The 12350-nt window shown below is 40.1% G+C and overlaps 1 protein-coding gene across 1 annotated transcript; it reads right to left on the bottom strand.

Moving 5' to 3' along the window:
* Positions 1–419: 419 nt before the first annotated feature.
* On the bottom strand, positions 420–1337 carry FERD3L (Fer3 like bHLH transcription factor). Its single transcript, XM_064703308.1, has one exon. It carries the CDS (start codon positions 984–986, stop codon positions 420–422), a length of 567 nt encoding a protein of 188 aa, XP_064559378.1. The 5' UTR covers positions 987–1337.
* Between the last annotated feature and the right edge of the window lie 11013 nt (positions 1338–12350).

Raw genomic sequence — 12350 nt, forward strand, 5'->3', positions numbered from 1 at the left:
CTGGGCAGGAACCGAACCCGCTGGAGACCCGTTCTGCACTTTGGAATGGCTCTACCGCCCAGGCTCAGTCTTTCTCCACAGCAACAAATTGGAAAGATATTAAAGCAAGCAGGCAACATAGCACAAACCAAGGAGCCTCGACCCTTCATTCCCCACCCCCAACCAGTACCGTTTACAAAAAATATAAATATTAAAAAGTCTGCAACACACTGAGCCTCTCCATCCATCTTCTCCACAACGCCTCCCGACCTCAGCGCACGCTTCTCCAAACACTCGTGGTTTGCATCCCACACCTGCAGGGTCCCGGCTGCGGTGTGAGAAGCCGAGGCAAGAGCCACAGATCTGTTTCCCCAGGAGGGAGGCACCTGCTCGCTGCTGATGCCCGGCCCCAGCCACATCCCGCCTGGCCTCGGCGCTCCCTAGCTAGCCTCCTGCCTGCTGCATCCGTCCAGAAGCTCAGTCATGAAGGAGATGTACACTATGGCCAGGCGCAAGGTCTCTATCCGAGAGAGCCTCTTCTCGTAGGCGAAGGTGGGCACCTTCTTCCTGAGCTGATCAAAAGCCTCGTTGAGGTTGAACATCCTCTTCCTCTCGCGTATGTTGGCAGCCTGGCGCTGGGCGTAGGTGATGACCCGTTTTCTCCTAGGTCTGTCCAGGAGGGAAGCGCTGGGCATCCTTTCCTCTTCCTCTTCTTCTTCGTATTCGGGATCCCCATTTCCGAAAGCAGCCAGGGGCAAACCTCGGGCCATCCCTTCCCGAAGCGACAGGACTGTGTCCCCGAAGGGAGGCCCGGTGGTAACCTCGCAGAGCCCCAGGCCCGCCCCAGCCCGGGGGGCTCCCTGGGGGCTGCCCAGGGACAGGTCGGCCACGAAATCCAGCACCGAGGTGCCCAGCAGCCCCTCCGGGCAGGGCGCTTGCGGGGCTCTGCCGTGCAGCTCATGCAGCAGCGCCGGGCGCTGGCGGGCTGGGAAAAGGCTGGCTGACATCTTACTTCAGAGAGGGCTTATTTGGGTCCCCCATCCCCAGCCCCAACGACGTTAATATTTATAACCCCCCGGATAACAGGATTAGCAGGACTAGAAAGAGCGGCTGTAAAACTTCTCGCCGTGATGCTGATGAGAGGAGACAGGCAATCCCCTCGGGGACGCGTGGATGCTCCCGAGAGAGGAGTCCCCAGCGAGTCAATCCTGTCACAGCGATCAAGGACAGTTCCTTCTTGGCAAAACCCTCCGCTCTTACCTGCTGAGCACTTTTGTCTCTTCTTACACACCCGCAACAAAACGATTTTCAGCCTCCTTAAAGCCCCCAGGAGCAGAGCCTGGTCTCCACTGGGCTTGTTTTCCTGCTTTCTGTCGGGATCTCTGAACCCTGGGAGCCAGCCTGACAATTGATGTCAGGCAACTGCATGCATGCTTTTAATGATGTCCTGAAGAGGGGACCTGCACGCAGAGGGTCACCGGGGAATGTTTACCCTGTATCCCAGCGCAGAGGGAACTGAATGACAGGACCTCCATTAGCCTAAGTAAGCATTGTAGGGGACCCGATATTGCATTCCCAGTAGTAACTGTTGGAATCGTCTCTTCATTCCCCCTAAATCCCCTTCAATCAGAGTTCAAATATCTTTCCAGTAAAAGGCTGCTTCGTAAATCTCATTTCGGTTCAGGCAATCTCATAGCACTTGTTTGAAACTCCTTCCTGCTGCCAATGAGAGGACGATAAGCTGTCCTGCAGCGATTACACCTTCGGTAGAGCCGTCCCGGTCACTGGCAGAGCACAGAGGAATCAGCTTGAGCGCACGCACTGATAACGCAGGATACATGCTGCAAAATACCGTGAAATGCACATGAACATACCCACCCACACACCCGACACCGCTCAATACCTTTCTTTGATCAAGGTTTCCTTGAGGACAGACGTTGTGGATTGTTTTGCTTTTGTCTTGGGAGACTGGAAGAGAGGCTCTGTCTTCACCCTCCCGTACTAGAGATTCTCCCTATATAAACAGCCCGGCCCTGGCAATCCCTGGCAGCGTCGGATACACCGAGGTCGAATCCGATCGATTTTCTTTGGCACACGATTTGTACACGCAGCTCTCTCCGGAGTGACTGCCCATCACTCCTGAGCTGCCTTCTTAAAAGCTAATCTTCTCCTTTGTCATGCATTGTTGTCACTCTCGCTTTGAGGCTAATTAGTCTCTAATTTCTAAGGCGATTTCAAAACCGATGAGATCAAAGGAGGTGGATGGGGGCTGCCGAAGGATCTCTCTCCTCGAAAATACTTCCTGTTTGCTTACAGGACAGCAAACATTTCCCGCCGCGTACCGGGATTTTCCGTCATTGACAACTGAGCGAGGGAATCACGCACTCCCTTTCCTGGGAAAGGGGCAGCGGGAAAGTCTCTCCCCGTGCCCCCTTGCCCGACGGGCGGGCTGCGGAAGGTGCGCGGGATCCCGCCCGGGTACGCTGGACAGCTCCGCACAGGGGCCGCGGGGTCAGCGCCGCGGGGACCGGAGGGGGACACCGCTACCATCCCCTCCTTCGGGCCGACAACCAACCTGTCCCCATCCCATCCCATATATATATATATGGGATGGGATGGGATGGGATGGGATGTATAAATAAATAGAGAAGAGCAGCGGGACTGCCTTCATCTCGCTAGGGCTGAGACGTTTCTTAGCGGGCAAGGAGAGAGCTGCTCAAAGACTTATTTATTTGTAACGAATATGGGGCAACAGAACACCTGGTGAATGAAGCAATGAGGCATGGAGGATCTGTAAAATTTCTGTTGAGAGGTGTTGCTTAGAGAGCACCCAAAAATAAGTTGAAAAGATGTAAATGTTAAATGCTATATAAAAACACTTGGTGGAAGAAAGATCATATATATATATATATATATATATATATGACTGACCCACAAAGGATCCTGACTTATTGGGGCTCCTTTTAGTTGAGGTGGCAAGTATTTTATTTACAGACACAGAGGTAAAAGTTAAGGACAAATGTCATGAAAGATATGTCTCTACAGAACTCAATATTATCACGGAAAGACAACTGCTTCAGACAGCGAAATAAAATAATGGAAAAATATTAACTCATCACCTCTATGTCAAAATTCATATGAATTTACTGTTCTATAGGAAACTGGCATTTAGTAGAGGACAGACCTGCCCTTCACCAGGCTATCTTCAGAGAGAAGCTCTTGCTCACGTCTCTAGTTAAAGATTTTTGCAGGATACAAGCTACAAAGACAACCAGAGCTGGAAGAGGTTTATATTGCAAGAACATAAAGGGACAAGCTTTTCTAGCTAATAGTGCATCACAAAGCAATATAACATAAGCCATAAAAATATCAATGCTTCTTAAAGAAGCAGTAAAGACCAAACTATGATAGGACTGGGAGGTCCTAGCAGAAAATGAAGACTTGTTACCAAGGTTAATCTTCTTGTAAAGCAGATTCTTTTCTTCTTTGTGTATTTTCTATTCCCCCTTATGTTTTGCCAAAATATTGATTTTTCTCTGATATTAAATATTTTAGATTATATAGAATAAACTGAATGAAATGTGGTTCCATGGATATGTGTCACTTTTTTTATTTGGTGATTTTTTTCACCTCAACTTCGGGGAAAGTATGAAGCTGAGGCAATGTATAAAGAATAACCAGTGCTGCAAGACACAGATTTTCAGTACCTAGACAAAATAAAAATGTCAGAGAAGCAGAATGAATTCTCTTAAGAGGCTGCTTTGTAACGCCAGAATTGTCTCAGACCAGATTAGGTGATCCAAAGTGTGTTCTAGAATTGTTTGAAATATGAATGTAATTTGCTTTTTGACTCCTACCTTCCTTCAGCCCTCCCCTATTCTAGCTTTTCATTTCACTTGCTTATCAATTAAAAATTTGCTCACAAGGTGCTTAAAGATGCTAAGAACTGATGGCTACAATTTCAAACCACTGTGCAGCTATTTCCAAAATTATTCTTCAGAAATATCTATAAAATTATGCTTGATGCTCAGGTAGGGTTTGTGTTTAAAACTCAAACCACAACTTTTCTGATCTATTAGCCCTATCAGAAAGCTATATATATATATCCTTTTCTGCCCAACCCTTCAGTCGCCTTGTGTGCTGTGTGCCTGTGCTGATAATTGTCTACAGTATCACACAGGAAAACACAACCACTCTGATAATTTGGAATTATTGATTGAGATGCTATATATTTTAAGACTGACCTGTACTTTACTGGAAAATTCACTGGAAGTCAGCAGTGACCCTGAGATGCAGAAATATATAGATACTCTCCATCAGACATGACTCATTAACAAGGACCTGAGAAGGTACTGGCTGCTTTGGAAACCACAAAAAGTTAGATATGCAACTGAAAAAATGTCTACACTTTTCTTTGTAGAATGGAAAAAAAATCTTCTCTTCTTTAGCTGATCCATTAATAGTGTGACAGTTGCTGTCATTTTCAGCATCTATAACAGAAGTAGATGGAGTCTGTGGGACACTAATGCAATATCTTTCAAATTATTGACATTACATCTCGGGACCCTCTCATTAAACTTCAAATTAAAGTAATATCCATGGATCAGGACCTTACTACCTCAAAACACAGGACAGTTTCTGTCCTGTTGGACTCACAGTTTGCATTCCTGACAGGCCAGACAGGATCAGTACAGAATATATATGTGGAGATGGGGCCAGCTCACAAAGGAATAGAGAGAGTTTGGACAATATCTCATCTTGACCCTTGATCAATCAGTATTGAAGAGGAAGGCACTATGGACACTACTGATGAATTAATACAAAAAGGAAATATTTACACAAAGCTAGTTGAATACTGGTTATTTTGGTGCTAGAATAATGCCACAGCATTCAAATGAAAGCATAGCAAATGTGATTAAATGTGTTATCACTGGAAGAGTCACAGAGTCCTCAAATGTCCTAATGCATTATGAGATTAAATAGGCAGAGAACACTGCACTCTGATAGAATTTATGTTGGAAGATTTTATGTCTGAGTGAAGCTGAGGGAAGCCTAACAAAATGTATAAAATGAATGAAAATGGTCAGTACTTTTTTGAGTGCCTTACAACAAAACCAGAAAGGAGGAGGCTGATGAAGTCAAGGTCAAAGCTAATACAGACCAGAGGAATCAGTGCCTTGCTGGCTGAAACTGCTGGGAAAGCCTTTGGTACACCACAGACAGGTGAAGTGTCTGTGGTGAGGTGAGAACAAAGTTACCTCAGCCTGACTTCCCCAGATCTCATTTGTGGAAAGAATTGGTTGACTCCATCAGTTAAGGAAAATAATATGGGTACTAGAAATGGGTTCATATCACCTAAATGCTGGATCTTACCCAAGTAACAAGTCATCATGGAGATGTTCTGATTCCTGCAGAGATTGGAGCACCTGGAGTAAACATCATGGTCCACTTCAAGCCTGTCTCTCCTGATGGACTCTGGGAGGCCTGGAGATACCATTTTCAGCTCTCTAGGATGAGCCTGAGCTCTAGAATTAGCAATGTATGAATAAAACTAAAAGAAATCTGGTAAGATTTATATCCAGAGTATGTAGGCGAACACAACTGGATGTATTTGGTGCAGTGACCAGAGTTTGAGTCTGTAAGAATTCTCTGCAATTTTTTTTTCTAAATAGTTTACCTGCATAGACAGTTTAAGAATTGACTTTATTCCTGGCTGATGATATATGTATGAAATCTCTCTTCACAAAGCAGGTGAAGTCCAGCTTACTAGTTCAGCAGTGGGATTACATCTATGCTGAAAACCAGAATAAATTCAGTGAGCCAAAGCTTTACAGTCTGATCCTATCAGTAATTTCAGGCACTGATCCTACTTGCATCTGACTGTATTAATGCATTCCTCTGTCAAGCCTGCCATTAACAGGACTCCAATTTGAATACAAGCACCTACTTACAAAGATCAGGTTTCACAACTTGGGTCTCTCAGACAAAAATGTGACATTCAGCAACATCATTATTCCCTGACACAGGAAATCATTAGGCAAAATCAATATTTTGGGCAAAACCTAATAAAACTAGGTATGTTCTGCCAGTAAAGTGCAATTCATTTTTATTTACAGTGGTATTACACACCATTTGAAGAGTTTAAAGAAGCAACTGTTGATATTTCCCCATACGGGACCAAAGAAATGACAAAGAAAAAGCTTGAAACTGTAATCTTGGGTAAATCATAGACAAATGAAATGAACAGCTGTGGTTAGGGTGGGATGGGATTTATCATGCTTGCAAGGTTTTATGAATGATACTTTTTTCCTTAATCATAACCTTAGGGGTGGGAGGGATTTAGAGCAGGGCATGCATTAAGGTTGGAATGTCAAACTTGACTTTGAATTTCCTGGCTTTTTATCAGCATGCATGAAAAAGTGTAATGTTATTCAAAAATAGCTTCTTTAATCTTGATTTTGTTATATAAATATTTTTTGTTGAAATGGAATGTAATAAAAATATCTATTCTTTACCTAGAAGTCTAGATTTTTCAAAATCTTTATTAGAATTATTTTATTTTATTGCTTTCTAATTTTGTACTAGAGGCATTAATTAATGATTTTTTTCTCTTCTACTTCTCACCATTTTTAAAATGCAGGGAAATGTCAGTCTTAAATCTATTTTTTTGGTGAAGATTTTGCTTATATATCAACAGAATAAATGTATGTTTGATGGAGGTCCAAGATTCATACTTTTCCTTTTTTTTCTGTTTTTTACAGATCAAATTTGATTAAATTTACAGATTAAATTTACAGATTTTTTTTTTTTTTAATAGTTCACAAATGTATGTCCTGCAACAAGCAAGGGGACTGAACTTAAAGTCATCTACAGAAAACAGGTCTCCTTTGCCAAGGCTCTCAACCATCCATTGCCTTGCTAGCTTCTGGCTATGGTATTCTCCTAAGGATATGTAACTTCTTTTCTTCATAGCCCCTTTTAACAGTTCTTAACAGCTTGTGTCTTTGTGTGTATTGTAGACAATAGTCTACAATTACAGTATCACATAGTATCTTTCCAACTGAATTTCCATTTCATTCCCATTCAACACATTGAAAGCAGCTAATCTTATGGATAGTGTTTGCTTATTTTTGCTAAGTCATTCACTCTTTTTCTTTTATTCTGTGGTAAATAAGTCATGATTGAATACAAGATTTAAAATCTTGTTTCTAAAAACATTTCTCATGTTTTAGCAGCTGCCATATCAATATGCTTGGTAGACTTGCATTGAGTATGTATTGTTTCTCTTTACAAATGGAAAGCAGGAACAGAACAAGTGTCAAAGAGAAATAGAAAAATGGTGGCAAAAAGAACAATAAGGGAAATGGGAATTGAGAGTTTGATTTATCTGGAATTTAACTTCTGTGACCTTTTGTTTTATAGAGATGTTTAACCTTAGGAAAATCCCATTAAAATATTTAGTTGTAAGCACTTGGTCCCCCCACAAATGATATTTTATTTTTATATTAATTATGTGTAATACACACTCATCAAGTGATTTATTAATATATCTCTGGAATATATTTTTTAACAACATGGAGTAAGCTTTGATTGCTTACTAACCTGAAAGTTTTGGTTCTGCAAATGTAATTTTAAAAATACAAACCAGTGTTGCTGCTATTTGTCATATTTTTTTTTTCAAGTGAACTGTAAAATGAAAATTTCCATCCTACGTCCCATCATATTATTCCCATGTGTGTCAGTGGCAGGGCTGAAATCTTTAGACCCTTTGTGCTGCTTAGTGCCTATGCAGCCAAATCTCCTCCCTCTGCCATCAGGATCTGGGGGATGTTAACAACTTTGCCAGAAATTTTCACAGATATTTGCTGGCAGCATCACTCATAAACTCCTGCTGGATGGGCCTGATGCCCCTTGTTGTCCCATGTCATGTGATGGCACTCAGGGTGATCTCTGCTCCGTGGCCTTTCCCAGAACAAGGTCAGAGGTACTTCCCTATATCCTCCCTACAACCCTTTGTGTAGATAGCTCTCACATTTGATGACCTCCACTCACCTGGGACCTCCCTGGTCAGCCAGAGCTGCTAGTGGATCATGAAAACCGTCTCAGTGAGGATTTCTGCCAGCTCTCTTGGTACCCTTGGGTGGATCCCAGGCAGCCCCACAGACCTGTGTGTGTCCAAGAGATGGAGCAGGTTGCTGACCATTCCCCTTGGATTATGGGGCCTTCATTCTGCTCCCTATCCCTGTCCTCCAGCTGGGGGTACTTAGGGAACAACTGGTCTTATTATTGAAGAAAGTAGGAAAAGAGGCTGGTTACCTTTACTTTCCCTGTGGAACATGGTTTAGTCTTACTTTCCTGGGCTTCAGTTTTCTCACCTCTTGGGATCCATGAGTCTTTTCCCCAAACTCCCCCTTCTCACTGCTCTGTTTGCCCCTTTTGTCTCTCTGTCTAATCATAGAGCCCATTTTCACTTGCTGTTGGGGCTGTCCAACCCCAAGCCCTGGTCTGACACAGCACTCAGAGCTGCACTAATTTACCACTCTCAAGCATGAGCATTAAGAAATTTGGCAACATTAATAGAAAGGTATAAGCCTTCTAGAGTATTTGAAGTAATGTAACTTCTAGCCTACTCTAGCAGGGTTGGTCTTAAATGAGGTATTTGAAAGTGTGCTCCTATGAAAAATAGGCAATTTTCAGTATTTTGAAGGATGAGGAAATCAGTTCATTTCCCAATTGCTTTATTTACACATGATAATTTTGACTGGATTACAGAATAAAAGGGGTCATCCATGTCAGTGTAATTGAGCTGTAAAATTAATGTTGTTATTAGTAATAAAAATATTAATAGCAATATTAAAGTTAATTAAATGGTCATTAGTTATATATATTCTTTTTATGGGTTTAACATTAGAAGGTAAAGAAGCCCACAGCCATTTTCATAAATCATATGTTTTTTAACCCATTTGTTTGATGTATGTGTGTAGGGAAGGAAACCAGCCTAAATGTTTTAATAATAGCTTTCATGCTCAACTCACAGTAAAAACTTTGCCAGTCTACCACATCTTTAATAATCTGTGCCATAGAAAACAGTAATTTGTCTAATTTTTCCTTTGAATATTTTTTTTTTAGGTATGAGATGAAATGTTTTGAATGCTCATGAAGCTGCATTCTCTTTAGAAAATGTTTCAGAGGTGGTGAAAGATGTTGCTCGCTACCAACTGAGATGAGAGAATCTACCATTTTGATAGAAAAACCTTGGGCAAGGTAAGCATTTGACTACTTCAAAATCTTGTGTAATGTCTTTTCCAATTACATGACTACATTGTAAAGAATTCACATGTAGGTTTTTAAATATTATTTGAGCTGCTTTTGTTTATTCTCATTAGAACAAAAATAATATCTCATTTTCATGAACCTGGTCAGGCTATTAAATGAAAAAAGAAATTTGCATGAAGTTGTGCCATAGACACATTGACATATAGATGCTAATGTCTTCATTGCAATTTTATTTGTTTTGGGTAAAAGTAAAATAACATAATAATCTTTTGAGGTTATTAGAAATACTAAATGAGTTAAGCTACTGGATTTTTTTTACACTTACACTAGAGCTATCTATCATCCTCCTTATATGTGGGTCATCACATCACTTTTTATCCTTTCTATTTTAGGTTCTGACAAAAGTGAAATATTGGTATAGTACAGAGGTTAGTTATCAGTAGTTATAAAGAAATGATCATCATGAATGAGTAAAAGGTTTTTGGTACTACATGAGGAGCAGTTGAGCATGTTAGTACCTGGGAAACTGATACCCTGGCCCTGAGGATCAAGGAAGACCAGACATGACTTTTGTGGAGGTGAAGTGTTTCTCCCATTCCCTTCCCAACATGAAGTGGAAGGGGAAGCTTTCCTCTGCTATGCCTTCTGATATATGACAAATATGTTGCTTTGCATCACCTATTAAATTAGAAGATCTTTCAGGCAAGGACTGAATATTCATATTTCCCCTGTGACTGTAAGAGGGAAAACTCAGACATTGCTGGACACTTTAACATTACCAGAAGATGAGAAAAAGATTAATTTTCATGCATTTCATGACTGAAAAAGAGGGTATTTTAAAAAGAGGAAGAGCTAAACAGAGTCGTAGCCTAGCTGGAGAAGGGGAAGGAGGAGTTGTGAGTCTACAATACCTTGATGGCAGGGGTGTGGAGGGAAGGTGGACCCTTTCCTACTGCACCAGTAAGATGGAGATTTAGTAGGAAGATAGAGCTAGTTCCAGAACTAGCTACCATACACAATGAAGCCCAAAGACCTTTTCATTTTAAATATTTTTAATTTTCAAATTTTCAAATTCTGTCCAGTGAAGGGAAAATATAACACAGGAAGGCTGAACCTTAGAGCCATAGCAGCTGTCGTAGCACTACTCATGGACACCATGATCTGAGGGCACAATAACAAATAAAACTATGAATAAGTAGTAAATTTTGAAAGCAAATAGTAAATTACAAAATGTACTCAAGTGATGTTAAAATCTAGAGAGTAAGGAATGAGAACTCATAGTCCAGCTATTCTACAAACTCACTGATAAAAAGCAGTTTCTTCATATCCTGTCCCAGGTCATCTTTGCCCCAGATTTGCCCAACTTGAGAGAATTATTGAATAATGAAATCTCACTCCCCATTAGGGATTTCCCCCAGGCTAACTGTGGGGAACAGCAGCATCAATTCATTTGCACAAAGGACATTGTGAGTCATGGACAACTCCATCCCTTGCATTTAAAACATCCCCAGACCACAAAGGCAATTATGTAAACACATAAAGGAGGACCTACAGATATTTACTGCTACCCACATAAATATAGGGTCCTGGCTATGGCATGTTTTGCTAAGTTGTAGAAAGTAGTACTTTTCTATTATTCTGTCTTTTCACCTTTGCTTCTATTCAAACATTGGTAGAAAGGCTCTAAATTGCAAGTATAGGCATGCAAATACCACACTAGCAAAATATGTAAATGCATCATCTTATGAAAGGATAAACTAAAGAGAAGCAGGGTTGATTATTTGCATTGCATTACCAAAATACATTAGTTGCACAGCTAAGAACAAACCCACTGTCTCTGGTCTACTAGCTTAATTCTTTAATTGGCAGGTAATCCTGGCTCACAAACTCAGGGAAAATCAAATCATTCACTTTTGCTTTCAAAGCTAAATCTCTCTGGGATTATCTCATTTGTGAGACCAGATCCAGAGAAAATAAGTTAGGAATGGAACAATCCATTTTATCTTTAGTTCCAGAAAGATTGAATAATTGAGGAAATCTATTTTCTTTCCTATTTTTCAGAAGTGAAAAAGGACATATAATCATATTTAATTTAGCTCAGGTAGAAAATCAGAGTTGCTAATTAAACAGCTGATATACCTTAGTACACAGTAGTCAATCAGGAGTGTCCTAGGATGTTGAAGATTAGCCATGGTGGTTTTGGTTTAGTCTATTTCTATGAGAGATTTTTTTTCAGGATTTCTTGACTCATTCTTCTAAGACTGTGTTGAAAGGGAGTTTCTTAATGCATTCTGAAGCAATCACATAATTTGTTCTTTTTTTTCCTTTTTTTTTCATTCGCTATTTAGTAATACAGTAATTTCTTCATAATATTTTAAACCACGTGTTTTAACTACACTGTGTATTTTTGAAAGAGCTAATGTTATTAGATTTATTATTCAAAGAAAAATATAGAAACAATGATATAAAGAAGCTGGGAGAGCAGGGCATTCTAGCTGATAGCTTTTTAATAGTCAAAATCATTATCTTACAAAAAATTAAACTAAAATTAATAATTGGATTAAACCAACTGTAGACCTAGGTAGCAGCATAAAGTCACTTAGAGACATACTTAATGTGGTGCTCTTTATATGAAAATGGATTCAGCAAAATTTCCCATTGGACATGTTAGAAATCTTACAAAATAATTCCCAGAGAGGTGAAAAAGAAGAAATTTGCAATACCATTATGCAGCTACAATCACAGGTGCTGTTTTCGGTCAATAATAGAACTTATTGGTATGTAGCTGGCCTAGAAGCTGACAGAAAACTTTTGGAAAAATAAGAGATTAAAAGGGGCAAGAAGTCAAAGTCAAAGTCAATTTTTTATTCAAAAATAAACTTCTTTTCTTTCTTTTTAAAATTTTTATTTTTTCCTTTTTTTTTCTTTTTTTTTTTTTTTTTTTCTTTTTTTTTTTTTTTTTTTTTTCTTTTTTCTTCTTTTTCCAGTTGAGAAATACACTGACTAAAGTGTTTTTCTCCTGTTGAGAAAATAAGACTAAAGAATTGAGTGGGTCCCTTCTGGAACCTGGACTTTTCAGATTTCATCTGCCACTG

The sequence above is a fragment of the Zonotrichia leucophrys genome, chromosome 2 (genome assembly GCF_028769735.1).
Source record: "Zonotrichia leucophrys gambelii isolate GWCS_2022_RI chromosome 2, RI_Zleu_2.0, whole genome shotgun sequence".
Classification (NCBI taxonomy): Eukaryota; Metazoa; Chordata; class Aves; order Passeriformes; family Passerellidae; genus Zonotrichia; species Zonotrichia leucophrys.